The sequence below is a fragment of the Schistocerca serialis genome, chromosome 3 (assembly GCF_023864345.2).
Source record: "Schistocerca serialis cubense isolate TAMUIC-IGC-003099 chromosome 3, iqSchSeri2.2, whole genome shotgun sequence".
Lineage (NCBI taxonomy): Eukaryota > Metazoa > Arthropoda > Insecta > Orthoptera > Acrididae > Schistocerca > Schistocerca serialis.
Window position 1 is genome coordinate 461,538,662 of NC_064640.1, and position 26,216 is coordinate 461,564,877.

The following is a 26,216-nucleotide window of genomic DNA, read 5'->3' on the forward strand; positions in this document are numbered from 1 at the left end:
GTACTGGGAGATATCAGTTTGTCTTTTTAATTTTGGACACCAGTGTATAATATCGTATAGCACCTTCCAGACGGTTACAGAACGTTCCTGTGTTTCCTTTGGGGAAACCAAGAGCTCTGCTATAAGATGTTCCTGAAGGTTTTGTTTCTGATAGTTTGGTTTTGTGATTATTAAGAAGAATACTAATCCATTTTTCCCCTCAACTTCATCTTTGTAAGGCTGTTCAGTGTTATTTACCTCTGCTAATTGTATGGCCATTCTTCACAAGTCACTACGAGTAACTCCAAAGAAAGAAGCTTCCATAGCAAGACTATAATAAAGCAGCTCTTCTTCAAGATCTTTTCCCAAAATCGAAGGTTAGCCTCTTTATGTTTTTGCTACTTCCCCAGGTGGGTACTTCATGCTGGAAAATCTCGTAAGTGTTGTTTTTGAAATGTTAGACTGTTCACTGGCCTTCTCCCAACCCATCTTTTTCTGAACTGTTTCATTAGCTTTAGTCATTTTAGACGGACTCTGCCTTTTTTTGAACACCTTTATCGATTATCCTTTTGGAATCAAGACAGTCTTTAGACATGAAAAAGTAAGGGGTCTGGTTTAAGCAACTAAAGGGGTCCAGTTTACGCGACTGGAGCCTAAATTTTGTTAAGGCAATACATTATGAACCTAATATTTTCATGAAATGGTTTAATTATAAACATTAACCTTAAACCTTACTATCCAAAATACATGAAAGCTGAAAGGTTTACCTGCCTATATCTAGGAGCAATAGCGAAAAATGTGACATAATGTAAAAACTTTTCCCACTGTCAAAACATTCAATGGCAAACTGAATATCTGCAATTGAAGCGGGTGATTTGTTCGCTCCGCTACAGAGTGATAAAAGCCTGAACTATTATTTACAGTTGGTTCCACTAGAGTGCATGAAAATGCAGAGTAAGAGACCAGGGGAATCCACTTTACGGGAGGAGTCAACTTTAGGTCAGTGTCCTAATTTGTGTCTTATGAATATGAGTTATTAAACTGTATAAGAAGAAAAAAGTAATACATTTTTGACGTGAATTGGTTATGATCGTAAGGTATAATGCCTTTGTGTAATTGGACATTCTGTAAGTGGCCTTGGAAAAGAACTGTCGAGAGTAGAATTAACCATGTTACCCACATGCGGTTGAGAGATGTAGGTACGAGGGACAGTCTTAATCAGTCCTGAGGTGGAACGTCGCGCTGGGCTATTGCTACCACTCGCACTGATAGAAGATGCATCTTACGCTCACACGAGGATGCATCACGCACTGACCTCACGCTACCCCTCACACCATCCTATAACAGCGTCCACCAGTGTGGAGTGTCTAACAATCAAACAGTGAATAAGCTATGTCAGATGCAGCGCTGCTATAAATCGAATTTTCGTTTACGTGAATTACTGCCTCAGGCCGCAGTTCGGAACACGATGATAATAACCCGTTTGGTGGAATCAATATTTTAGTTAGACGACTGATCACGTGGGATTGTTTTTTGTCTGCCGACTCATAGTTCTTACAAGGTTCTGACGGTGGATTTGCAATTATATGGTAACTGAACACGTAGAAAGAAAGTAAAGATTGCACAAAAACGAGCAGTAAAAATAATGTGTATTCACTCTTCAAGGAGTTAGGCATTTTAACTGCACCGTCACATTACATATATTCGCTAAGGAAATTCGTCATGAATAGTCCATCACAATTTGAGAAGGACGGCGATGTCCATTCCTACAACAATAGAGGAAAAATTACCTTTATTTTAGGTTTTTAAATGTTAGGGACTCAGAAGGTAGGTCAATACACAACAAAACATTCTCAATACCTGGTCGCGAAGCAAATTTTGAATCTAAGCTAAAGTCATTTCTTGTGGACAACTCCTTCTTTTACACGAACGAATGTTTATACGTGTATTGTATACTGACTCGGTTCACACTGTTTCGATAAACGAATCGTTCAAATGCTCTACGAAACACGTAACTAATTACCTAACTTTGTGCATTGTGTTCACAGTGACGGACTCACACTGTGGTTTAAGAAGCAGGACGTGTTTTGAACTTAGAACGCAGACATTAGAAGATCCCATATGAATGCACATCTTATTTGAGGTATTCGGGGAGTTTCAGTGAGGAGGGTAAAAAGTTTCACCTGTGGTGAAGGATGGCTCTACTACTGTCATTCTAAATCCTACGAATACTTGTTTGTGTGAAAGAATAAACTAATTTACTGTGTATATATCTGCTATGTTGCAGATTACGCACTCCCGGCCAACATTTAGGCGCACATCAGGAGGGGTACGGGCCCAAAACTCCACTAATGCTGTAAAAGTGGTGAGGTGTATTCACGGACATGTACAGTCATAATATAAGTTTCTGTAAAACTGCAGTCAGTGGTTACAAGTTGATGTGCACAACCATAGTGAAATGGCGCTGTACCCGATCACGGAATTAACATGCATCATTTCAGTGTGCTGATAAGGAAATGGAAACTGCAGGGAAGTTGAGAGGTTGTATTGCGCCAGAACTGAATTAGGAGACGTGTGAACCATATTTCCAAGACTGTTCCAAATTAAATGTCGTATGGCATTGTTGGTTGGGATGTCCCACGAGATTGGTTCACCCATCTAGCGGAAAGGATGTTATTCTTTCTCGCTCATTGGCCCCATTGATGCGTATATAGTGTAGTGTTATGTTTGAGATATATGATGACGATTACGGAAGGGACAGTGTGGAACATGGTGCCAGCACATAACCTACTCATCTAAAATAGCACCAAGGTTGCCGCCTAGCTTCACGTACCCATCCAATGAACGGATCACCATTAACAGTGTCACATGCCTTCATTTCGTCATCAGACACTTCGTAGAGATTTGGCATTTAATCCAGAACATTGTCGCAAAGACTAGTGATCGGGAACTTTACCCTATAACATCTCCTGTCATTCCTGGTCTAATACTGGCAGTGAAAATTTCATCCATCACCAGGATTTCAACCAGCTAACCTCCGAGCAGGGCGCCACTGCACAGTCATGCGTTAGCGGCCTCGACTACAGAGGAGGGTTAATGTTCCTAAAATACAGGGAAACAGAAAAACTGGTACTACGATGCAACTTTGTGGGACAACCGACTTGCGAAAAGCAGTGCTGTCTATCGTAGATGAATGCCGTTAAATAAGCACTCAATAAGCTTCGTTTGTAACAGGTTAGTGTATCGGTATTTTAAGGAAAAGAATACGGGAAACGTAGCTACACCGCTACCATTTTCAGAATATGTATCTCATACTGACCTCATACTTTGCGTCATGGTTGGTTGATTTGAGTGTGGAGGCCAGATAGCGACGTCATTGGTCCAATCGGGTTAGGGGAGGATGGTTAAGGAAATCGGTCGTGCCCTTTCATAGGAACCATACGGGCATTTGCCTGAAGCGATTCAGGGAAATCACGGAAAACCTAATTCAGGATGGCCGGACGCGGGTTTGAGCCGTCGTCCTCCCTAATGCGAGTCCAGTGTGCTAACCACTGCGCCACCACGCTCTTCACGTCATGTGGAGACTTTGGTTGCTTCAGAGCTGTGTATTTAATTTTTCCGGGTGAAGCCTGTTTCTCCATAACGGAATGCTCAATAGTCTCAATAGTCATCTATTGGCCTCTATGAATCTCCATTCTGCAACTATGAAGAGGCATGAACATAGTTAAAGTTCACAGAAATCCTTTCTAAGAACTGGCGATGTTTACAGAAGATATCAGACTGAATCTCCGTGCAAGAGGAGGTCCTAATTCGGGACTAGTTCGTTCGCTTGATCAGAGCCCACTCAATTTCTTAAGGGATGATTTGGATTTTCTTGCACACGTAACACATGAAGAGGACCTTCTGACGAGAATTATTTCTGCTTTGCGCCTGAGACGTCCTACGAATAAAACTGGGTTGTTTGAAGAATTTCGAAAAAACTTTCGACTCACTTGTTTCCAGACCGTAACATTAGGCGTATGTAGGTGACCTAATCGGCCGTCTGCAATTAGTAAGAGGTAAGGTGAATTTGTTTGCGAAGCTGTGTGGCTCCGGGGCTGATAGAACGCTGCCGGGCGGGTTGCCACGGCCACTCCAGGTGAGCCATGTTCGTTAGCAAAGGACCGCATGAGGGGAAAATCCTTAAGCTGGAAATTTGGAAGGCTGTTACTGGTATGTCCTTTGTGTAAGAGAAGCTCCAAAAATGGCGGGGTGTCAGAAAATCTTAAAGATGAATAAGTTACATATCTCTGAGACTGAACAGTAACTAACAGTCAGACATTCGCGCAAATATGAATACATCTGCGACCTCCGGAAAATGAGGAACTACTCACGCAGTAAATGTTAGATACCGTCGCAAGACCACTGTTCACATCGCCACAGTTTTCTTCTACGCTATTGCCGAAAGCTTGAAACATCAACATGGAAAAATCCTTCAGTCGCCTCCATGCAGACTTGGTGCACGAAGTGGCGATGCGTTAGATCTAGGGATCATGCTGGCCCCGGGAGTATCTCAATATCAAGCAGTAAGTTCATAGAGACACGTTTCTTTTGTGGAAGAGCGTTGTCGTTTTGAAAATGGTATCACGATACTGTCGCATGAGAAGTAACACATGCGGACACACGATGTCTATGATGTACCTTTTTGGCGTCTGATTTTCGTCAATCACTACCAGCCGCGAACTGAAGTCATATACGATGGCTTTCCACACCATGACGCCAGTAGTAACACTTCTGTACGTTTCCAAATCACTGGAAGAATGGCACCTTTCCCAGGTCGCCACCATACACGCTGACGATTGTCGTTCGGCGTAATGCAGAACCGCCACTGATCGCTGAACACAGTGCGACACCATCTATCTGCAGTCCATACATCCCGGTCACGGCATCACTACAGACGCAGTAGTTTTTGTTGTTGCGTTAACGGCAGCTTTCGCATGTAACGGTAATTCTCTAATGCGTCTGCTGCTACTGTCCGAAGAATGGTGCGGGATGGCACAGAATGGTGCAGAGTGTGGTGTGCGTACTGTAAGACCTTCAGTAAACACACCATCAGATTATTTGACTTGTCGCTCTAAAGAAGTAGGCGAGTGTCAGCAAAATATCTCGTGGTCTTATCGTGGCGTGTCTATCCTCTGCCGTTAGGTCACACGATAGAAATGCCACTTGCACGCTTAGTGCAGCAGATTGACGATGACCAAAATTGACAATCTGAAGTTCCTTTGGTATTCGTACGTTAATCTTATTCTCACATATATCTCTGATACTTGACAAAAGTGTCTACACATTTATCTTCATGGCTATGTACGGGAATATGGTAATCTTATTAGGCGCAGACTGAAACTTGACTATAGACTGGTACAGACAAATGTAGAACTCGTACAGACTGGTACATACTAATGCAGACTGGTACAGACTGGTGCAGACAAATGCAGACTGACTAATCGGAGGTCTGTACACTCGTTATAATACCACGCGCGTTCATGTATCACTGCGCGAGTGTGATCCGCGAGGAGAAAAGGTTCTATGTTAGCAGCAATCTCATTGGCTGCGTTACATATTAACACGCGGATCGGCGGAAGCGGAATTTGGAACGTCTCTATGGCAGCGCCATCTCGTAGTGCGGAGACGGACGAGCGCTGCGCCTGCGCTGTTGTGCTTAGCGGGGCGCGCTCTAGTGGGAAAGTTGTGTACGCGCTGACTACGCGGAACTACACTCCTGGAAATGGAAAAAAGAACACATTGACACCGGTGTGTCAGACCCACCATACTTGCTCCGGACACTGCGAGAGGGCTGTAAAAGCAATGATCACACGCACGGCACAGCGGACACACCAGGAACCGCGATGTTGGCCGTCGAATGGCGCTAGCTGCGCAGCATTTGTGCACCGCCGCCGTCAGTGTCAGCCAATTTGCCGTGGCATACGGAGCTCCATCGCAGTCTTTAACACTGGTAGCATGCCGCGACAGCGTGGACGTGAACCGTATGTGCAGTTGACGTACTTTGAGCGAGGGCGTATAGTGGGCATGCGGGAGGCCGGGTGGACGTACCGCCGAATTGCTCAACACGTGGGGCGTGAGGTCTCCACAGTACATCGATGTTGTCGCCAGTGGTCGGCGGAAGGTGCACGTGTCCGTCGACCTGGGACCGGACCGCAGCGACGCACGGATGCACGCCAAGACCGTAGGATCCAACGCAGTGCCGTAGGGGACCGCACCGCCACTTCCCAGCAAATTAGGGACACTGTTGCTCCTGGGGTATCGGCGAGGACCATTCGCAACCGTCTCCATGAAGCTGGGCTACGGTCCCGCACACCGTTAGGCCGTCTTCCGCTCACGCCCCAATATCGTGCAGCCCGCCTCCAGTGGTGTCGCGACAGGCGTGAATGGAGGGACGAATGGAGACGTGTCGTCTTCAGCGATGAGAGTCGCTTCTGCCTTGGTGCCAATGATGGTCGTATGCGTGTTTGGCTCCGTGCAGGTGAGCGCCACAATCAGCACTGCATACGACCGAGGCACACAGGGCCAACACCCGGCATCATGGTGTGGGGAGCGATCTGCTGCACTGGCCGTACACCACTGGTGATCGTCGAGGGGACACTGAATAGTGCACGGTACATCCAAACCGTCATCGAACCCATCGTTCTACCATTCCTAGACCGGCAAGGGATCTTGCTGTTCCAACAGGACAATGCACGTCCGCATGTATCCCGTGCCACCGAACGTGCTCTAGAAGGTGTAAGTCAACTACCCTGGCCAGCAAGATCTCCGGATCTGTCCCCCATTGAGCATGTTTGGGACTGGATGAAGCGTCATTTCACGCGGTCTGGACGTCCAGCACGAACGCTGGTCCAACTGAGGCGCCAGGTGGAAATGGCATGGCAAGCCGTTCCACAGGACTACATCCAGCATCTCTACGATCGTCTCCATGGGAGAATAGCAGCCTGCATTGCTGCGAAAGGTGGATATACACTGTACTAGTGCCGACATTGTGCATGCTCTGTTGCCTGTGTCTATGTGCCTGTGGTTCTGTCAGTGTGATCATGTGATGTATCTGACCCCAGGAATGTGTCAATAAAGTTTCCCCTTCCTGGGACAATGAATTCACGGTGTTCTTATTTCAATTTCCAGGAGTGTATGTACACAACACAGTGTGTCCATTTCTTCTTCTCGGAAGGCAGGTGCAGCTGTGAAAAGCTTACGACGCACTTGATGCACACTACGGCGACCTATTATGGTGGTTAGGCGTGGTCGACCAGAGCGTTGTCGACCATTATTCCTGCCCTCATGTTCCTATGCAGTCCAACATTGGTGTACTGTCACATCCAAATCACCAGAAATCTGGATATTGCTCGATTCGACAAGCCAGTCAAATGAGAACCCGCGATGAGCTCCCTTTCAAACTGTCTCAGGTGCTGATAACGTTATCTCATACGTTACGTGCCGTTTGCATGTCCTTCACAGTGATCACTCAATATGTGACGCATTTCATGCCCCATACATACATTACCAAGCCTGGTAACGACACCAAACACAAACAACAGTAATGCCGTCTAGTGGATATTCTACCTGTTCTTGAAGCTCTAATCATTTATATACTCGCCGACCGTACACGTATGAAGTTGCATTGGCATCCGACCATGTTGTCTGGGAGCTACACTTTTTTTGTCAGGCAGTCTACATTTCTTTTAGAAGAACACCATACCGTGTTGCTTTTTTTAGTAAGGCGAAGTAAGAGAGACGAGGACATGCTGAAAAGTAATGCCTCCGAGTTTTTTGTGTGAAAACTTTTAAAGCTTTTTAGGTAAAACAAACGCTACCAATCTTCTACATTTTATTCTTCGTGTCTACATATTTGCAGCCCTCTGCCTTTAGAGGGCTCAGAATTGCAGCGTGTAATATGACGGTGTATAACGTAACTATGTTGGTGCGTGTGAAACAACGTGTTGTAATGGAGTTTCGAATTCGAAGTGTCCGTCTACACATTGAGAACCCTCTATTGCAGCATGACAATGTCAGACCACACGAGTGCTGTGACATCCGCAACAACACCGATCATCCTCCACTGACTTCCGACTTGGCCCCATCCGATTTTTATCTGTTTCCAAAATTCAAAGAACACATCAGAGGACTTCAAATTGATAGTGATGAAGCAGTGAAAGCTGAAGTGAGGTCGTGGCTCCGTCATAAAAACCCGACATTTTACGATGACCGATCAACGAATTGGTCTCTCGTTGGGAGAAATGTGTTCGTCGGCAGGGTGACTATATTGAGAAATAAGTATGTCGACACGAAGAATAAAGTTGTAGGGCGTTAACGCAGTTTGTTTTATTTAAAAAGCTTTAAGAGTTTTCGTACAAAAAGTTCGGAGGCATTTCTTTTCAACACACCCTCGTACTTAGTATTAAGTATATGGTTTTAATTTCACGATTGCGAGGTGTCCTGTATGAGAAAAAAATCATCGCTAGTTAATACTGCTGCATTACATTCGGCTTGAAGAACTCTTAAAAGCCTTAAGTAGATGATAACATGGCAAAAAGGATGTTGTCAACCACTAACTTGCACTCGCACGCATGAGCCGTTTTTATTGTTGTCTGTGATTGTATCAGATGCGTATCGCGTATATCTGCTTCTGCATATACATTTTTTTGTGCACATGCACAGTGCAGAATGCTCATGTTCTCGGCGTTATGCAGAATGTATTGTCATATAAAAACACCTTATGGGGAATTTATTGCTACAACAATGTGATTCACCTAAAACTTATACCACAAGTGTTGCGCAAAGGGGAAGTGTAGGTGATGTGAGGTTTTCACAGAATGGATTGGTAGTCTGGGACACATATTTTTAGCCAACCAACGGATTGTAATAATAATTAGGAAGTGCACTTTTTGTGAAAACATACACTTTTATAAATGGAACGATGGTTGTTGACCTTAACTAATCACAAGAAGGGTAAATCAGAATCAGTGGTGTTTGTTGCAGGGTTCTAGTGCGAGTCGTTTACGAGGTATTATATTTTGAAAAGTTCCCACACTAACACTTGTACAATACCTGTGGTAGAACACACTAAAGACGACACATCTGCGTACAATAGTTATTAGGATTCTGACCAGTAACGAGACGGTTGACAATCACAGGTTGTGTTCAAAATGACCACTTCACCGGCAATACACGCTTCCAGTTTGGTATGGAGCTACTGCTACACACGTGCTAGCACTTCATCGGAGATGGACAAGCACTCTGCAGTAATACGTCGTTGCGTATCATAGGGTGTAGTTGGAATGTCCTTGTAGATAGCGTATTCCAACTTTCCCCAAAACAAAAAATCTACACTCGTCAAATCCGGGGTAAGGGTCGGCCTGGTACAGGTACACTGTATCCAACCCACCGATTTGGAAACAATTCATGAAGACATGCTGGAGTAATTCGTGCACTTTGGGGTGGACAGCTATCATGTTGCACAGGTTCCTCCTAGTCTGCAGAGGAACGTCTTTGGCATCCGTGGAAGATGGTCTATTAGGAGGTTGCGATACTAATGCGCGTTCAGTATCCTGTCCACGAAACACGGACCTATGAGTTGATGGTTCACTACCGCACACCACACGTTTACACTTCATGGACGCCGACGTTCCACCTGAAGAAGCCAACGGGGATTGTGAACAGACAAATAGTGCACGTTTCGGCGGTTTACCTAGCCATAATCGGTAAATGTTGCTTCATCACTAAACTTGATACATGATACATCAGAAGTATCCTGTCTTGCTACCCTGAACAGAATGTACCACGATTCTTATAATCGTTTCCATGCACCTCTTGATGGAGAGAGACACGATACGTATGGAACCTATATCGATGGAGAATGCGTAGGATACTTGCCTGACACATGCCACTTCCTCGTGCGATTGCGCGGGAGATAATGGGCAGATCAACTGCAACAGCAGCAAGTACATTAATTTCCCCCTCTTCTGTCGACACTTGTTTCCTTCTGTTGCGTTGTATAGATGTTATACTACCACTTTCACGTAACTGGTCGAAGAGGTTGACAAATAATTGGCGACATGGTTGACATCTGTTGGGATAGCTTGCAACATACACCGTGCAAGAACGAAATGCATTCTTGCTACACTCTCCATACATCAGGAGCATGTCGGCTTTTTCTCACTCACGACCTACTGCTAGGACTGTCTCACACTAACTGACTAGCAAATCACAATGCGCTCAAGAAACACACAAGCACACTGTAATCAAAGATGATAAAATTCTACCTATCAACTATGCAAGTTGAATGGCACAAACAAATGTTGGGTAGAAACTTTTCAAAATACGACATCTTGTAAACGAGTCGCACTAGAATCCTGTAACGAACGCCACTGACATTCTAATTTACCCTACTAGTAGTTTGTCAATGTCAATAGGCGTTGTTACATTTAAAAAAGTGTATGTTTGTACAAGAAATAAAGTTTCTGAGTATTATTGGAATCTGTCTGTTGGCTAAAAATGTGAGCTCTTGACTACCAGTTCATTCTATATAAACCGCTCATCGACAGCTCTTTTCATCTCCGCAGTATTTGTGGTGCCGGTTTCAGGTGATTCAGCATGTATAATACTCAGAATGTATTGCTAGTAGCTTTAAACCACGAGATAGGTGCCATAATGCAACAAGGTAGGAAGTGTGCCATTGCACGACTTACGTCTCGGCGCAGACGGGCAGGTGTTCTGGGTCAGCGTTGATGCGGCGCTCGATGAGACGAGGACAGGGGCGGCCCAAGCCGTGGCCTAACCGCACCACCTCCCGCCGACGCACCTGTATCTCCGGCGTTGTAACCTGCAGCATGCAACACACTCAGTTATCACTGGTTTATAGTAAATAACGCCTTGCCAGTTAGTTTTGTGAATCTCAAGAGAGTCATTTAGTGAAAGGTAATGCTTTCTCCGAGTAAGCTACATATCAGAACAAGTGGAAATTTTTTTTGTGTGGAACGAGGTTGGGATACATAATAACGACTTTTTATATTGCGCAATAATGTAAATCAAGTGTCAACTGTTATTTGTACAACGTCTTGAAGCAATCCTCTTGTGTGTGTTTCGTACGAATATACAGGCTGATTCAGAAGTAACTGTACTAATTTCTTGGGTGTAATATATGCATCGAAATAAGAGCAAAATGTGAAATAAAGTTTTGTCTGAAACTGATTTACGTCAGAGTTATGATGCATCATGCCATTTATGGTAGGCATATCATGGAACAGTACAGGCCTTTTGCGTGTCGTGTTCGTTTGTCTCGTATATTGACTGATGTTGCTTTGTACACCCCTCTACACAGTTGGGTAGAGTCTGGCACAAAATGTTCATGTCTACTTGACTTCGGTGTAGTCTATTGTACTCTATGGTGCTGTCGTAGTGCAGCGACACCAGACGTGCAGTCATTTTGTCGTTAGTTCATAGACTGCAGTCATTGTATACGGTACGATGGCGTAATCAAACGGTGAATACGCGGATATGTGCCTCCTTTAAGGCGCATGTTTCCAAACAGAAGAATACCAAAGCACCAGACTTTGACAGCTGTGGAGAGACGTTTAAGGAAATATGGCGTTCGTGGTGCGCCACAGTTAGGTCGGCCTGAACTGGATGGAGTGGGTGTTGAAAACATTCTGGAAATGGTAGGCGAAGATCCGACCACAAGTATCTGCCATGTAAGTGCGATTGTAGGGGAAGCTCAATTAACTCTATAGTGCCTGTTTCAGAAACAGCAGTTTCACCCGTTTCACCTGCAGACGGTACAGGAGCTGACATCTGTAGACTAACCTAATAGCAGAATTTCTGTCAGTGGTTACTCGAATGCCATGCTGCTAATACACTGTTTGGTCGCCGGATACTGTTTGCGGGTGAGAGTCTCTTTACCCCTACGGGTATCGTGAATCGTGAACGTTCATAACATGACGTGTGGGCGTATGAGAATCCTTGCGTAACAGTGAATATTTGGTGTGGTATAGTGGACAGTCAGTTACTTGGACTGCGTGCAGATTCACAGATTCGGACTGGCAGAGTGTATAGACAGTTTATGGAACATGAATTGGGAGGTCTGTTTCATGATGTCCCACTCGCTGCAGGACCCAGAGTAAGGTTTATGCACGACGACGCCCCTGCACATTTTAGTCGGGAGGCAAGAGAGTATCTCAGTGTTGCTTATCCCAGTAGATAGGTCATGCAGGACCAGTTGCTTGGCCTGCCAGATCTTTGGATCGTAAGCCCCTGGACTTCTAGCTTTGGGGTGTCTCAAGGAGTTCATGTATGGTGTCGCAGCTGATAACGTTTCACAAATACAGCAGCAAACTGGAAACGGCTGTGCAACTATACAGAATGAGATGAACAGAGCCTGCAACATTCCTACAGTGGAAATACGTCGAGCACGTCACCGTCTTTGGCTACATGGACTTCATTTTGAACATGTTCTGGAGTCAATGTCCAGTACGTAGATGTATTGAATTTCGGATACCTTCGTGTCGTTGCCTACTGAGAAGAACTAATTTTGGGTTGTTTATGTTGCATTTGTGATCCATACTCTGATGCATAACCCTGAAATTAAACAATTTCAGACAGAACTTCATTTAAAATTTTACTCTGATTTTGATATATATATTACACCCACGAAGTGTGTACCTTTACTTTTGAATCATCCTGTATAAATTGGTATACACTGCCATCCTGAAGTTGTTTTGTTTAGGAAGATTTCTGTCCAATGGATGGTCATCCACAACTGGTGAAGATCTGTAAAGAACCTCTTCCTTAATTTTTAATGGTTAAGAAAGGGACGCTGTATTCAAACATTGATGTACTTCTCTTGATAATCTAAGCGGCAAATGTTCCGAAACTCCAGCCACATATGTGAAAACGGAGAAAGTGCTCACTTAGTAATTTTACGATTGGTGATTAAAAGTTTATGAAACAGCTGACACTATTGGCTTATCAGAAGAAAGAATACTGTCCGATTTACACGGAGAGTTAGCTGGGAAATGGTTTGGTGCAGCACGGATGCTGCATTTCCTGAAAGTTAATCAGAAGCCAATGCATAAAAGAATTTCTTGAGAATATTTGGGATATTTAAAAAAGAATCAAACTGATTCTGTAAGCCTATTTGTCATTGTGGATGAGACGCGTATTCATCACTCCACTGCAGATACGAAACAGCATAGAAACCTGTAGACAAAAGGCGGTAACGTTGCATTAAAAAAGCGAAGTCTATTTCATCTAGCATAGATATTTTCCAGGATGCAAACAGTATTCTAATTAATAAAATGAAACTACTCTGAAGCGCCAAAGAAACTGGCACAGGCATGCGTATTCACATACAGAGATATGTAAGCAGGCAGAATACGGCCCTGCGGTCGGTAACGCCTATATAAGACAACAAGTGTCTGCTGCTACAATGGCAGTTTATCAAGATTTAAGTGAGTTTTAATGTGATGCCATAGTCAACGGACCAGCGATGGGACACAGCATCTCCGAGGTGGCCCCGTCAACACCGACATTGGACTGTTGATGACTGGAGACATGTTGCCAGGTCGGACGAGTCTCGTTTCAAACTGTTCCGAGCGGATAGACGTGTACGGTTATGGAGACAACCTCATGAGTCCACGGAACCTGCATGTCAATAAGGGACCGTTCAAGCTGGTGGAGGCTCTGGAACGATGTGGGGCGTGTGCTGTAGGAGTGACATGTGACCCCTGATAACGTCTAGATACGACTCTGACAGGTGACACGTACGTAAGCATATTGTCTGATCATCTGCATCCATTCATGTCCATTGTGCATTCCGACGGACTTGGGCAATTCCAGCAGGACAATGCGACACCCCACACGTCCAGAATTGCTACGAGTAGCTCCACTTCCGCTTGTCACCAAACTCCTCCGACATGAACTTTATTGAGCATATCTGGGATGACTTGCAACGTGCATTCAGAAAAGATCTCACTCCCTCATACTTTTACGGATTTATGGACAGTCCTGCAGGATTCATGTTGTCAATTCCCTCCAGCACTACTTCAGACATTAGTCGAGTCCATTCCACGTCGTGTTGTGGCATTTCTGCGTGCTCGCAGGGGCCCTAAGCGATATTAGGCAGGTGTAGCAGTTTCTTTGGCTCTTCAGTGTATATATTTCCAGAGGTCTTTCCAATTCTCAAATATCTGTGATGTATGTATGCAGACTGAAAGTAAGGAACGCGGGAATCCTGCTGCTTAACACATGCACTAACCACTACGCTACCCTGGCGCAGTGACTATGCGCAACTGTACGGACTACCCCAGCACGCCTCCCTTCTGCTTGTCGATTAATGAATGAGTGAACAGTAATAGGCTAATGCTGGAATTATGGACCAAGTGGATAGAAAAAGAATTGAGAAGAAATTTAGATTGTAAAAAGGAAATACATCATCTTTCATCAGATCACATCACCTGTCCATAAAGGTACGTTGACGATGGGAAAACTGGGTAATAATACAAATTGTTAAGCCAATCTCTTTGTCAACTAGATTTTGAACGGTATGACTTTCACCCATAATTGTTGTTAAAGGAAATTGTCGATGGAAAAAAAACTTTAGAAGGAACGGAGTACTTAAAGTCTAACATCCCGTCGACGACGGGTCGTTCTAGACGGAGCTAAGGTTCGAATTGGGAAAGGATGGAGAAGGAATTTATCATGTCCCTTCAAAGAAAACATACTAGCATTCGGCTTAGGTGATCCAGGAAAACCATGGGAGAACTAATGTGAAATGGCGACCGGAGATTTAAACCTCCACCCTTCCGAATGCCAAGCAAGGCATCCTGTCACTTTGTCATCTCAATCTCTGAAGACGTGTAGAGTAATTTTGGTAGACGTTGTTTGTATTTTTCAAATCTTAGCGTATTTAGGACATGTAAAACAAAATATGATGCGAAATTTTGTGCTCGATCTCGTACTAGGGACGCAAGACTTCACCATTCATAGTCAATGGGCACGCCGGGCAGCACATGCTTTTTGCAAGCGGCTCATGCAAGACACATCTGAGTTTCATATTAATTCTATCAGTTATGTCCGATAGTCATTTCACCAGAGCCCACGAGCAGTCTTCTGCTGAGTCTCATGAAAGATTAGACTATCTTCTCTCGTAGTTTTAGGAAACATCTGATACGCCATGTCTTTCATTCTTTTTACCACCTCACGTTTCTAGTCCCACTAATCACGGTATTTGTTAAGAAAAACTACCGAGGTAGATGACTTGTATCATTCCACTCCACAGTGGTCCGTAAAACATCCTTCTCTAAAAGAGTCGTACAGTGAAAATCTATTTCGCTGAAATATTTTTCCCAAGATAAAGAAATGTTGACATTGTCTCTTAGTCCAGATCATGTATTTTTTAAATCTTCTGACAACCTGTAGTTTAACTGAATTATTTAAAATTTTCATGCATCATATTTGCTGACTGGACTTTCTGATTTACTGGATTCGACGAGGATGTATGCTATCATGGCGTCGGCTCGCTTGTTCATCACGAAGGATCAAATCCTAATGTTTGAGCCGGCCGCGGTGGTCTAGCGGTTCTAGGCGCTCAGTCCGGAGCCGCGCGACTGCTACGGTCGCAGGTTCGAATCCTGCCTCGGGCATGGATGTGTGTGATGTCCTTAGGTTAGTTAGGTTTAAGTAGTTCTAAGTTCTAGGGGACTGATGACCATAGATGTTGAGTCCCATAGTGCTCAGAGCCATTTGAACCTAATGTTTGATTTCAACGTCGCCAGACATACAATATGTTAAAGAGAACCATTAATGTACCTATAGAGTCAAAACACACACTTCAAATTGTGGTGGTACTGTTCAACAGTAGCTTACGGCTAACATGTACCTGTTTCTACCGTCATACTCAGAACAACGCTTTCAGCGATAGTATGTTAGTAAACGTTTCGCTCAGTTATATTCAAGGATAATCCAGCCACTTCCTCAGTGAATTACTTCTTAAGCTGCTGATAAATAACATGCCAACACGATATTAAAAACTGCAAAATAGCTCTCAGTAAATCGTTTCACAAAAAGTATAGTTACTGAAAATGCTAAATGTGATTGTCAACCTTGTGTCAATATATCAGTATCTCATAAAAGTTATCTCCACTGTACAGTCGTGTCACTACACAGGGTAAGTCAGGAGGAAATGTACATGTTGTGAAAGGTGATACTATTACTCATTCTGAACAAAAAACTTCATAAGGACATATGTCATATTCCGAACGGTTTCGTAATCGAACACTTTTAACGTCACTTCTGTACGTTTTTCTTGAATAACTCTAAAACCACACCCTACATTGAAAACGTATCGCAGTACGAAATAAAACTACATTACATATCCCACAAAAAATGTTCTACTCAACTTTTCTCTAGGACTAATAGCTTGCACGAAGAGAGCGCCAGAATATTGAAAATCTCGCGCGAAGCGCATGTGTTGTAGCTTAGGTAGTTTTATAGGCCAGTCTGAGGTAGTTTTCCAACTTCACAAACCAAAGTGTCCCGTATCAAATTGTTCGTCTCAACTTCATCTGCGTCTCAACTTCATCTGTACTACTGTAGTACGTTGTAAATAATGACATTCTTTGAATAATACAGAAATGCGTTTTATCTACCAAACCATAAGGAACAGTTCATATAGCCATACGAAGTTTTTTGTTCAGAATCACAAATACTATCATATCCTAAAGCATGTACCTTTCATACTGACTCACCCTGTATATGCTTACAGGCAAGCAGCACAAAGACATTGACAATTCTTTGAGATCGTCTTTGAATCTCAGCATCTTCTGCTCTTTAGAGTTAGGAGGTTCAGATTGTACGCGGAGAAAATTATATTACGCTGACCACCATTAATTAATAATTACTGCTTGTTCTAGTGTTCAGTTTGAAATTACAAGAAAGGAGAAAAACATAATGACAATCTGGTTCTACTGAACTTAATATTTAAAATTTTCTGGAGAATAATTATGAACACAAAGGAATATCTCACGGATGAATAGTTTTTACCTCTCGTTTACTGTTTGCTACACATGGTTCAACAATGGTTCAAATGGCTCTGAGCACTATGGGACTTAACTTCTGAGGTCATCAGTCCCCTAGAACTTAGAACTACTTAAACCTAACTAACCTAAGGACATCACACACATCCATACCCAAGGCAGGATTCGAACCTGCGATCGTAGCGATCACGCGGTTCCAGACTGTAGCGCCTAGAACCGCACGGCCACACCGGCCGGCTGCTACACATGTTTTCACTATAAAACTTCCTCTGGTCTCCAAATAATTTGAGAGCGTTATATTTACAGAGAGGACTAGTTCCAATTAGCAGACGAAATGAGATTTGCTTTACCCCACACGGAGCAAGCGTTTTATATACTCAAATATGGTTCGCACTGCAGGCTTTGATAAATAACTTCAGCCACTAATTTACTTTCGTTTCTGGACTGTCGTATCTGTCTGCCAAGACTAACATAAAAATAAAAAAAATCATGAAGCTACAAATTTTCTGATAGTGAAATTTCCGAATGTAAGTCGCATGGCTGAAGATTTTGAGGCATCATTTCTTTGACTAGCATATGCAAGGGTCGCGTTTAACATGAACATGTTTGATTGATAATTATGTTTTCCTATCTGCAGAGGTACTGAAGCAATGACCTTTTCTAAAAGTCGTTCGAAGAATTATTTTTGTGGCTTTTCGTGGCTCCTGAAAATAGCAGTGGTCTAAATTGATACATTTCTTTCCGATGTGTGAGATGATATGTGTTGAAAAATCAAGCTTGCTATTAGGTAAAAGTGAAACGTAATGCGGCCAAAACAATGTAGTATCAGTATTGCTGCCATATAAACATCACATAATTGGTCTCTAACTGCTCTGCGGTGCAGATTTCAGCTTTTTGTGCAAAACGATAAACTGAAAAACATCTCTTTCATCAAAAAGTACTACTTAGCGTTGTTTATAGTACAACAGCTATTAAAGAAATGTTGGTATCACGTTTAGATAGTCTGAGAAAGTTGTAAGAATCAATTACACAGCGAAATGTACTTCGCCTCCTGTATATTGACTTTCAGAAAACGTAGCTGTGATGTTTCCTGTCGTTTTGGAAATATTAGAAATGTCCACGTTACGTGAGTCAACCAAATTCCATATTTACATTTTTGACATCCATTTTTGTCGTTGGTGGCTGCCGTCATAAACACACCATGCAGTGATGAAACAGTTTGCTAAGTTACGAGTCACCTTGTGTGCACGATACTACCACCATTTGTATAGGCGCATATCGCTATCCCATGAATTTCGCCATTTCATTGTATAGCGGAAAGTGGCAACGCGTAATGCACCCAGGAAAATTGTCGAACTCTATTGTTTTGATGGTTCAGATGTTACTGAGTGAGGAAGCATAATGTTGAATGGGCATACCGATCTGCAACTATTGAACACGGTACGCTCACCGGTCAACGTTATTGTGACACTATACTCCTTTACCATGAGCGTCTTTTCAGACGTGCATGCAGGTGGAGGAGTTCTTTGAACGAGAGGATATTCGGACAATGGACCGGTCTGCCCGTTCCCCGACTTACATCCTTTCGAGCATCTGTGGGATGCGGTTGCGAGACGTATTGCAGCCCGTCCACATGCACCAACGAGTATCCAGCAGTTTTTACCCGCACTGGTTGGCAATGGAACGTCCCAACACAGCAACTCCTTACCAACCTTGTGGCCCGTAAGGGAGCATGTTGCAGAGAATGCATTCCGTCCGTGATGATCTCACAGTCTCTAAAAATTGTGTCCACCCGTTTGTAAGGTCCAGAATTCGGGAGGACGACGGTTCAATTCCTCGTCCGGCCATCCTGATTTAGGTTTTCCGTGATTCCCCTAAATCACTCCAGGCAAATGCCGGGATGGATCCTCTGAAAGGGCACGGCCGACTTTCTTCCCCATCCTTCCCTATTCCGATGAGACCGATGACCACGCTGTCTGGTCTCCTTCCCCAAAACAACCAACCAATGTAAGGTCCAGGGAAATATCATGAACAGCGGTGACGTCAGCGAAATAATTGTCTTTGAATAAAACTGTCATTTCTATTCGTCTCATTGTGTACTTCTTTCAGTTACCTTCTGTGCTATACAGTAACCGTTCTTTCTGTGTATGGTCCAAGTATCAACGAATTGTGTTACTTGGCCGTGACACATCACGCGACAGTTACTTTCGTCCATACTTTTTGCACACCATTGTAGCTTCTACAACATCAGCAGCTAATTTCTTTAAGATTTTTACTGCATAAAGAAATAGAATACATTAAGGCTGGAACCAAATTTTCGTGTGTTCGTTGGACGCGGAACATGAACAACGTGCACCTGCCACACTTAGTACGCACATATTCCTGCACAAAGATAGCACAGTGAGGAAACGTAGTAAATGATATCGTTTATCCGATTTTCAAAATCCACTAAATATAATGAACATTTTCCCTTCGTAAGTGTGTAAAATAACAGGAAACAGGATAGACAAAAACAATATTATACTTTAACTCGCACGAATACAAAGATTTCTAATTTGTTGAGCTAAATTTGGTTACAGACGTGACCAACGTATTTAGAAAAGTTACACAATCACGATGATTTTAATCATTCCTCACCGTCTGTTATCATTCACTGAAGTGAACACATTCCAGATACTACTCTTCTTGGTGGCCTTCTTAATAACAATCATTTCAAATGAATTGCTGATTCTCCATTATCTCTTCAGAGTTGATGGGATTACAACAATGTGCATATCAGAAGATTCATTTCCCTCTAGGGAGCTTCTATAAGCAAATTTAGAGAATTTTTCTATTTTCACTCTGATTTTTCGTTTTACAAGCATGTCAACTGAAAGCATGGAAGATAAGTATTATCAAGTTTACGGTCTTCCCCTCTAGGGAAGGCACCATGCACGGCCAACCGATTCGGATCGTATTTGGCAGATCACTTGTGTACAACCTAAAATTAAAGACTCAGATAATTTGACACAACAGCCTCTCCCTTTCCCTCCCTCTTTCACTGTCGTTTTTGAGAAAACGATCCGTGAAGTTCATGATACGCGGCCGACTTAAAATTGACGGGATCGATAGATAATTGAAAACTGAGCATTTTTAATAATGATATACACGGGCAACTAAAACATTTTATCCAAAAATCAATGAAAGATACTGTTACATTTATGTAACCATGACGTCCAATGAAACCGCTGCTTACGCAGCGACCAAGGCATCCCGTTATGGGGCAGTGAACCTGTGTCCGCTTCCCAAATACATTCTGCAATTTTTTCATTGGTATTTTTCTCGCAGTGAAATTTTAGAACAGGATGGTAAATGAGGTAGGTAAATCAATAACGAGTAACAACAAGATAGGCAAATAAAATTTCTTAGGTATCTTGTATACAAATGAAAAGAAATCTGCAGCATACATCTGACAATATAACTCAAATTTTCAGCTCCCCAACCACATGCGAAAACTCTAGACACATTGGTCGAAATGTTGAAAGACCGAAGACTTACATATGAATTACTCTTTCGGTTCACATTCCTGTCTCAACTAAATATTGTTCACTTTACTTTAGTAGATCCATATATTCAATATTTCTTAAGATTACTCTCGTAATAAGAACTTTCAATAAATGTAAGATAATTTGGAGTTTACCCTTCCGGCACCATCGACGCAGCCATCCTGCAGCTTGGTCCACGAAGACCATTGGTTCACAACGCAGTCCTCTGCCACGACGCACGGCTGAACGGTGCGCGGCACCTTTATGCGGCTCCTTCCTTCCAGACAGAGGCTGAAACACGACCACAACGTTTCCGTAATCAGATCGGTTACCTCCAAGATAAGTTCTGTCTAAAAGACCATCAAGTTAGTTTTCAAAATTTATCAACCATATTATAATACACAGAGGTGACAAAAGTCATAATAGAACTCAAGTTTTCAGCTCCCCAACCACATGCGAAAACTCTAGACACATTGGTCGAAATGTAGAAGGACCGAAGACAGATGGCAGTAGTATCGCGTACGCAAGGGACAAAAGGGTATTCCATTGGCGGAGCTGTCACTTTTACTCAGGTGATTCACGTGGAAAGGTTTCCGACGTGATTATGACTCCACGACGGGAATTAACAGATATTGAACACGGAATGGTAATTGCAGCTAGACACATCCGTCCTTCCATTTCGGAAATCGTTAAGTAATTCAGTATTACGATATCCACAGTGTTATGAGTGTGACGACGATATAAAATTTCAGGCATTTATCATCACAGACAACGCAGTGACTGAAGGCACTCACTTAACGACAATGAGCAGCGGCGTTTGCGTAGACTTGTCAGTGCTATCAGAGAAACAACACTGTGTTAAATAATCGGAGAAATCAATGTGTGACGTACGACTAACGTATCTGTTAGAACAGTGAGGCGAGATTTGGCGTTAGTGGGCTATGGCGGCAGACGGCAGACGCGAGTGCCTTTGCTAACGGCACGACATCGCGCTGCACCGCCTCTCCTGGGCTCGTGACCATATCGGTTGGACCACAGGCGACTGTAAAACAGTGGCCTGATCAGTTGAGTCCCGATTTCAGTTGGTCAGAGCTGATGGTAGGGTTCGAGTGTGGCGCAGAGCCCAACAAGCCGTGGACCCAAGGTGTCAACAACGTACTGTGCAAGCTGGTGGCGGTCCATGGTGTGAGCTGTATTTACATGGAATGGACTGGGTCCTTTGATCCAACTGGACGAATCACTGATTATGAATGGCTATGTTCGGCTACTTGGAGAGCATTAATAGTCTTCATGCTCTCAAACAACGATGAAATTTTTATAATGACGATTCTCCATGTTGTTGTTTTGTTGTTGTTGTCTTCAGTCCTGAGACTGGTTTGATGCAGCTCTCCATGCTACTCTATCCTGTGCAAGCTTTTTCATCTCCCAGTACCTACTGCAACCTACATCCTTCTGCATCTGCTTAGTGTATTCATCTCTTGGTCTCCCTCTACGATTTTTACCCTCCACGCTGCCCTCCAATACTAAATTGGTAATCCCCTGATGCCTCAGAACATGTCCTACCAACCGATCCCTTCTTCTGGTCAAGTTGTGCCACAAACTTCTCCTCTCCCCAATCCTATTCAATACTTCCTCATTAGTTATGTGATCTACCCATCTAATCTTCAGCATTCTTCTGTAGCACCACATTTCGAAAGCTTCTATTCTCTTCTTGTCCAAACTATTTATCGTCCATGTTTCACTTCCATACATGGCTACACTCCATACGAATACTTTCAGAAATGACTTCCTGACACTTAAATCAATACTGGATGTTAACAAATTTCTCTTCTTCAGAAACGCTTTCCTTGCCATTGCCAGCCTACATTTTATATCCTCTCTACTTCGACCATCATCAGTTATTTTGCTCCCCAAATAGCAAAACTCCTTTACTACTTTAAGTGCCTCATTTCCTAATCTAATTCCCTCAGCATCACCCGACTTAATTAGACTACATTCCATTATCCTTGTTTTGCTTTTGTTGATGTTCATCTTATATCCTCCTTTCAAGACACTGTCCATTCCATTCAACTGCTCTTCCAAGTCCTTTGCTGTCTCTGACAGAATTACAATGTCATCGGCGAACCTCAAAGTTTTTATTTCTTCTCCATGAATTTTAATACCTACTCCGAATTTTTCTTTTGTTTCCTTTACTGCTTGCTCAATATACAGATTGAACAACATCGGGGAGAGGCTACAACCCTGTCTTACTCCCTTCCCAACCACTGCTTCCCTTTCATGTCCTTCGACTCTCCATGTTACCAGGCCACAAATGAACGCAATTGACTTGAAGAACAATCTGGACAATTCGAACGAATGATTTGTCCACCCATATCGACCTACAAGATTCCCATGGAACATTTATGGGACATAACTGAGAAGTCAGTTCGTACACAAAATCCTGCTCTGACAACACTTCCGCAATTATGGATGGGTATAGAGGCAGAACGGCTCAGTATTTCTGCAGGGGACTTTCAAGGACTTGTTGAGTCCATGCCACGTCGAGCTGCTGCTCTACGCTGGGCAGGTCTGACACGATATTAAGAGGTATCCCATGACTTGTCAGCTCACTATAGTATGTCATGATCTGATCAAAAGTATTCGGACATACCTATGTAATGCGGAATTGACTAGGCCTACTCGGTGTTACAAGAATCGGATTCGTCGACTGCGCTACAGACCCATTATCTTAACTTACTGCCAATCCTCACCAGATAATCAGATCCCTCCCTGAAAGTGTCCCCAGTAGAATTGAAGCCATTATAAAGGTAAAGGGTCGACACATCACACATTAACGATCACTAACTGATGTGCAGGTACTTTCGATTGGATAGTTTATGTATATGTCATGGTTCATATTGAGAGTACCAGTTTTCCTGAAAATCTTTGACGAGTCCTACGAGTGCTATTCGGAGGGTAAGGTCCGATCGATCGCGAAATGGAAACCATTGTGAAGATTCGACGAATCTTTGCATAGATGTATTAGACAGTGTCTCTAGTATGCCTGTCTATCGTGTCCCTTAGCTCTTTACAGATCTGAGCACACACTGATCACGTAAAGATGCCTAGAAAATAGTGTCTCCCGTCAAGTATGAGTGTCTGTGAGAGATTTCGCCTGGTTTCATGCAGCCCACACAACGTAACTGTCATACATTTCCTTCTTCATGACAATATTCTTGGCAGCACACTGCAGGGGGAGTGAGGACGCCCCTGCAGCGTTTTCTATGGGACGTGTTTGATCACCCACTTTACACGCCGAACTTGGCTCTCTCTGATTTTATATCTCTGCTCACTTGAAGCGCTGGCTATTAGCTGCAGATTCGTGTACAGAGTTTGCAGATAACACGGGCGGCTGCCTTCTACGACGAGGATATTGGAAAATTGCTACAATGCTACAGAAAACGTCTCAGTCGGAGCGGTGACTATAGGTGGAACTGTTGCAAATAAAACATTTTCAGTTTTCGCCTTAATTTCCATTTCGTGACTGATGAGACCCTGATGTACTGCAGATGGGGTAAATTGGAATTGTTTGTAAAGGGACCGTTGTTCAAATGGCTCTGAGCACTATGGGACTTAACTTCTGAGGCCATCAGTCCCCTAGAACTTAGAATTACTTAAACCTAACTAACCTAAGGACATCACACACATCTATGCCCGAGGCAGGATTCGAGCCTGCAACCGTAGCGGTCGCGCGGTTCCAGACTGTAGCGCCTAGAACCGCTCGGCCACTCCGGCCGGCAAAAAGGGACCATTGTTCCATCAGTGACTTGATGAGTGCAAGCGAAACGTTGTTATATTTGTGTCTTTGCGTAAACAGATTTCATACTTTAGCTGGTAAAACTGTTCGACATTAGGCCAGAATAACTTTGAGCAAATTTTCAATCTTTGGGCTGTCAGTGTCTTGTTTCTGTCCATAGCATAAGCCATAATTTCGGAATTATGTTATTTCCCCCTTTCAATAAGACACTACTTATCGTAGGAACATGGTGATTTTTATGCTGGTGGTGGCAAAGCTACGTGCACAGTCATCGACAGCGAGAGTTGAGTGGTGGAAGAGGGAGGGGGGATGTCGCCCCACAGCGGAAAAGGATTACATTACAAAAAATGTACCGAATGATTCAATGATAACGGAAGAGAGCACCCGTCTCTAGAAAAGTGAAAGAAATAGGTGAAAATACTCGGAATTTAAAGTGCGATATACTGACACTTCAACGAAATAGGCCACAAGTATTATGCTCTGTTAGGTGTTCCAAAGGCGATCGGACCAGTGTAGAACAGGACTGCCAACAAGAAAAATTATAAAGGAAAATCTAATACATAAATATATTACCTATCACCCCAGGTTTAAAAGGGTTATTCAAGGATATAACAGTAATAACAACATACCTAGGAACAGTAAAAAAAGAGTAATTTTATGAACATCATAAATCACAATAATGTGGAAAAATATGACTATTTCCAGTTTGGATATACTTTGATTCATACTTGGACGATATGAATATAGGGGGCTATCAGGAGGATACAATAGTACCTTGCTAAATTAGTCTGAAAAGGATGACAGTTCTATCAATTTAGATACCATAGTGGTTGATTGATTTCAGAACGATTTAATTGTACGACACAATCACATATATTTCTAACGAAATTACTGGTCTCGGTCCACATCGGACATCCGCAGATCGTAAGACACGGCCCGCGGTTTAGAGCTACCACAGCAGAAGCTACGTTGTTACACCGGTAATTTCAACAGAAATAAATGTATTTGTCCAGATAATTTGATTATTCTAATTGGTTTGCTGTTAAGAGTAACTAACTCAATTTCAGTACCTGCTTTCCTCATAAAAATCATCCACTTCGGAATATGGAAGTCTATTGTTAATAAGATGGTTAATCAAATCGACTATGTGTTTAGAAATGTATTTTTGTTCTCCTTACTCGTGTACCTGTACTGGGTTTAAGGGACGAAACTGTGATTCAGATTACTAACACGGAAAGAGAATCAATTAGAACTAAGAAATACTGAATGAACGTGACATATTAAAAAATAAAAAAGCGAAAATAAATTGTGCTCTGATATCAAATGAGAAGACATAGCACACCAAGAGAATTAGAATAAGAAACAGAAAACAGTCTAAAGAGTCGGTAGAAGCAACAAGAAGAAATGATTTGACGATGAATGAAACCTAAATGCAGAGGATAAACACAACAAGACAAGTAGAAATGTGTAGATTTTCTAAATAATTAGGGTCATTTAGCCACTAACAAGTCTACCTCCATAGATGAATGGTTAGCGTGGGACCCGGGTTCGATTCCTGGCCTGGCCACAGATTTTCTCTGCCCGAGGATTGGGTGTTGTACTGTCCTCATCATTGTTTCATCCTCATCGACAAGTAATTCGCCGAAGTGGAGCAATTCGAAGCAGAACTCATAACTGAAGATAATTCTACTCCAGTCAATGATTTCCACGGCCAGCGAGCCGTGTCTCGAGACGTGCCGGCCAGCAGTGGGATACCAACCTGACAATCACCCTCCATATGGCCTGACAACCAGGAGAGCTGCTCCGGGGTGCCATTTCATTTCATAGCACAACCCCTTTGGT

The 26,216-nt window shown here is 43.1% G+C and overlaps 1 protein-coding gene across 7 annotated transcripts in view; it reads right to left on the bottom strand.

Annotated features, from left to right (window-relative positions):
- The window catches only part of LOC126470365 (thrombospondin type-1 domain-containing protein 7A-like), a 1,214,159-nt gene that overhangs the window by 501,038 nt on the left and 686,905 nt on the right, over nt 1–26,216 (bottom strand). For all 7 annotated transcript variants that reach the window (XM_050098173.1, XM_050098171.1, XM_050098172.1 and 4 more), the window contains 2 exons: nt 20,734–20,869; nt 10,713–10,846 (listed from right to left, as the gene is read on the bottom strand). In XM_050098173.1, coding sequence (XP_049954130.1) covers nt 10,713–10,846; nt 20,734–20,869 — 270 coding nt within the window. The remainder of the gene's footprint in view (nt 1–10,712; nt 10,847–20,733; nt 20,870–26,216) is intronic.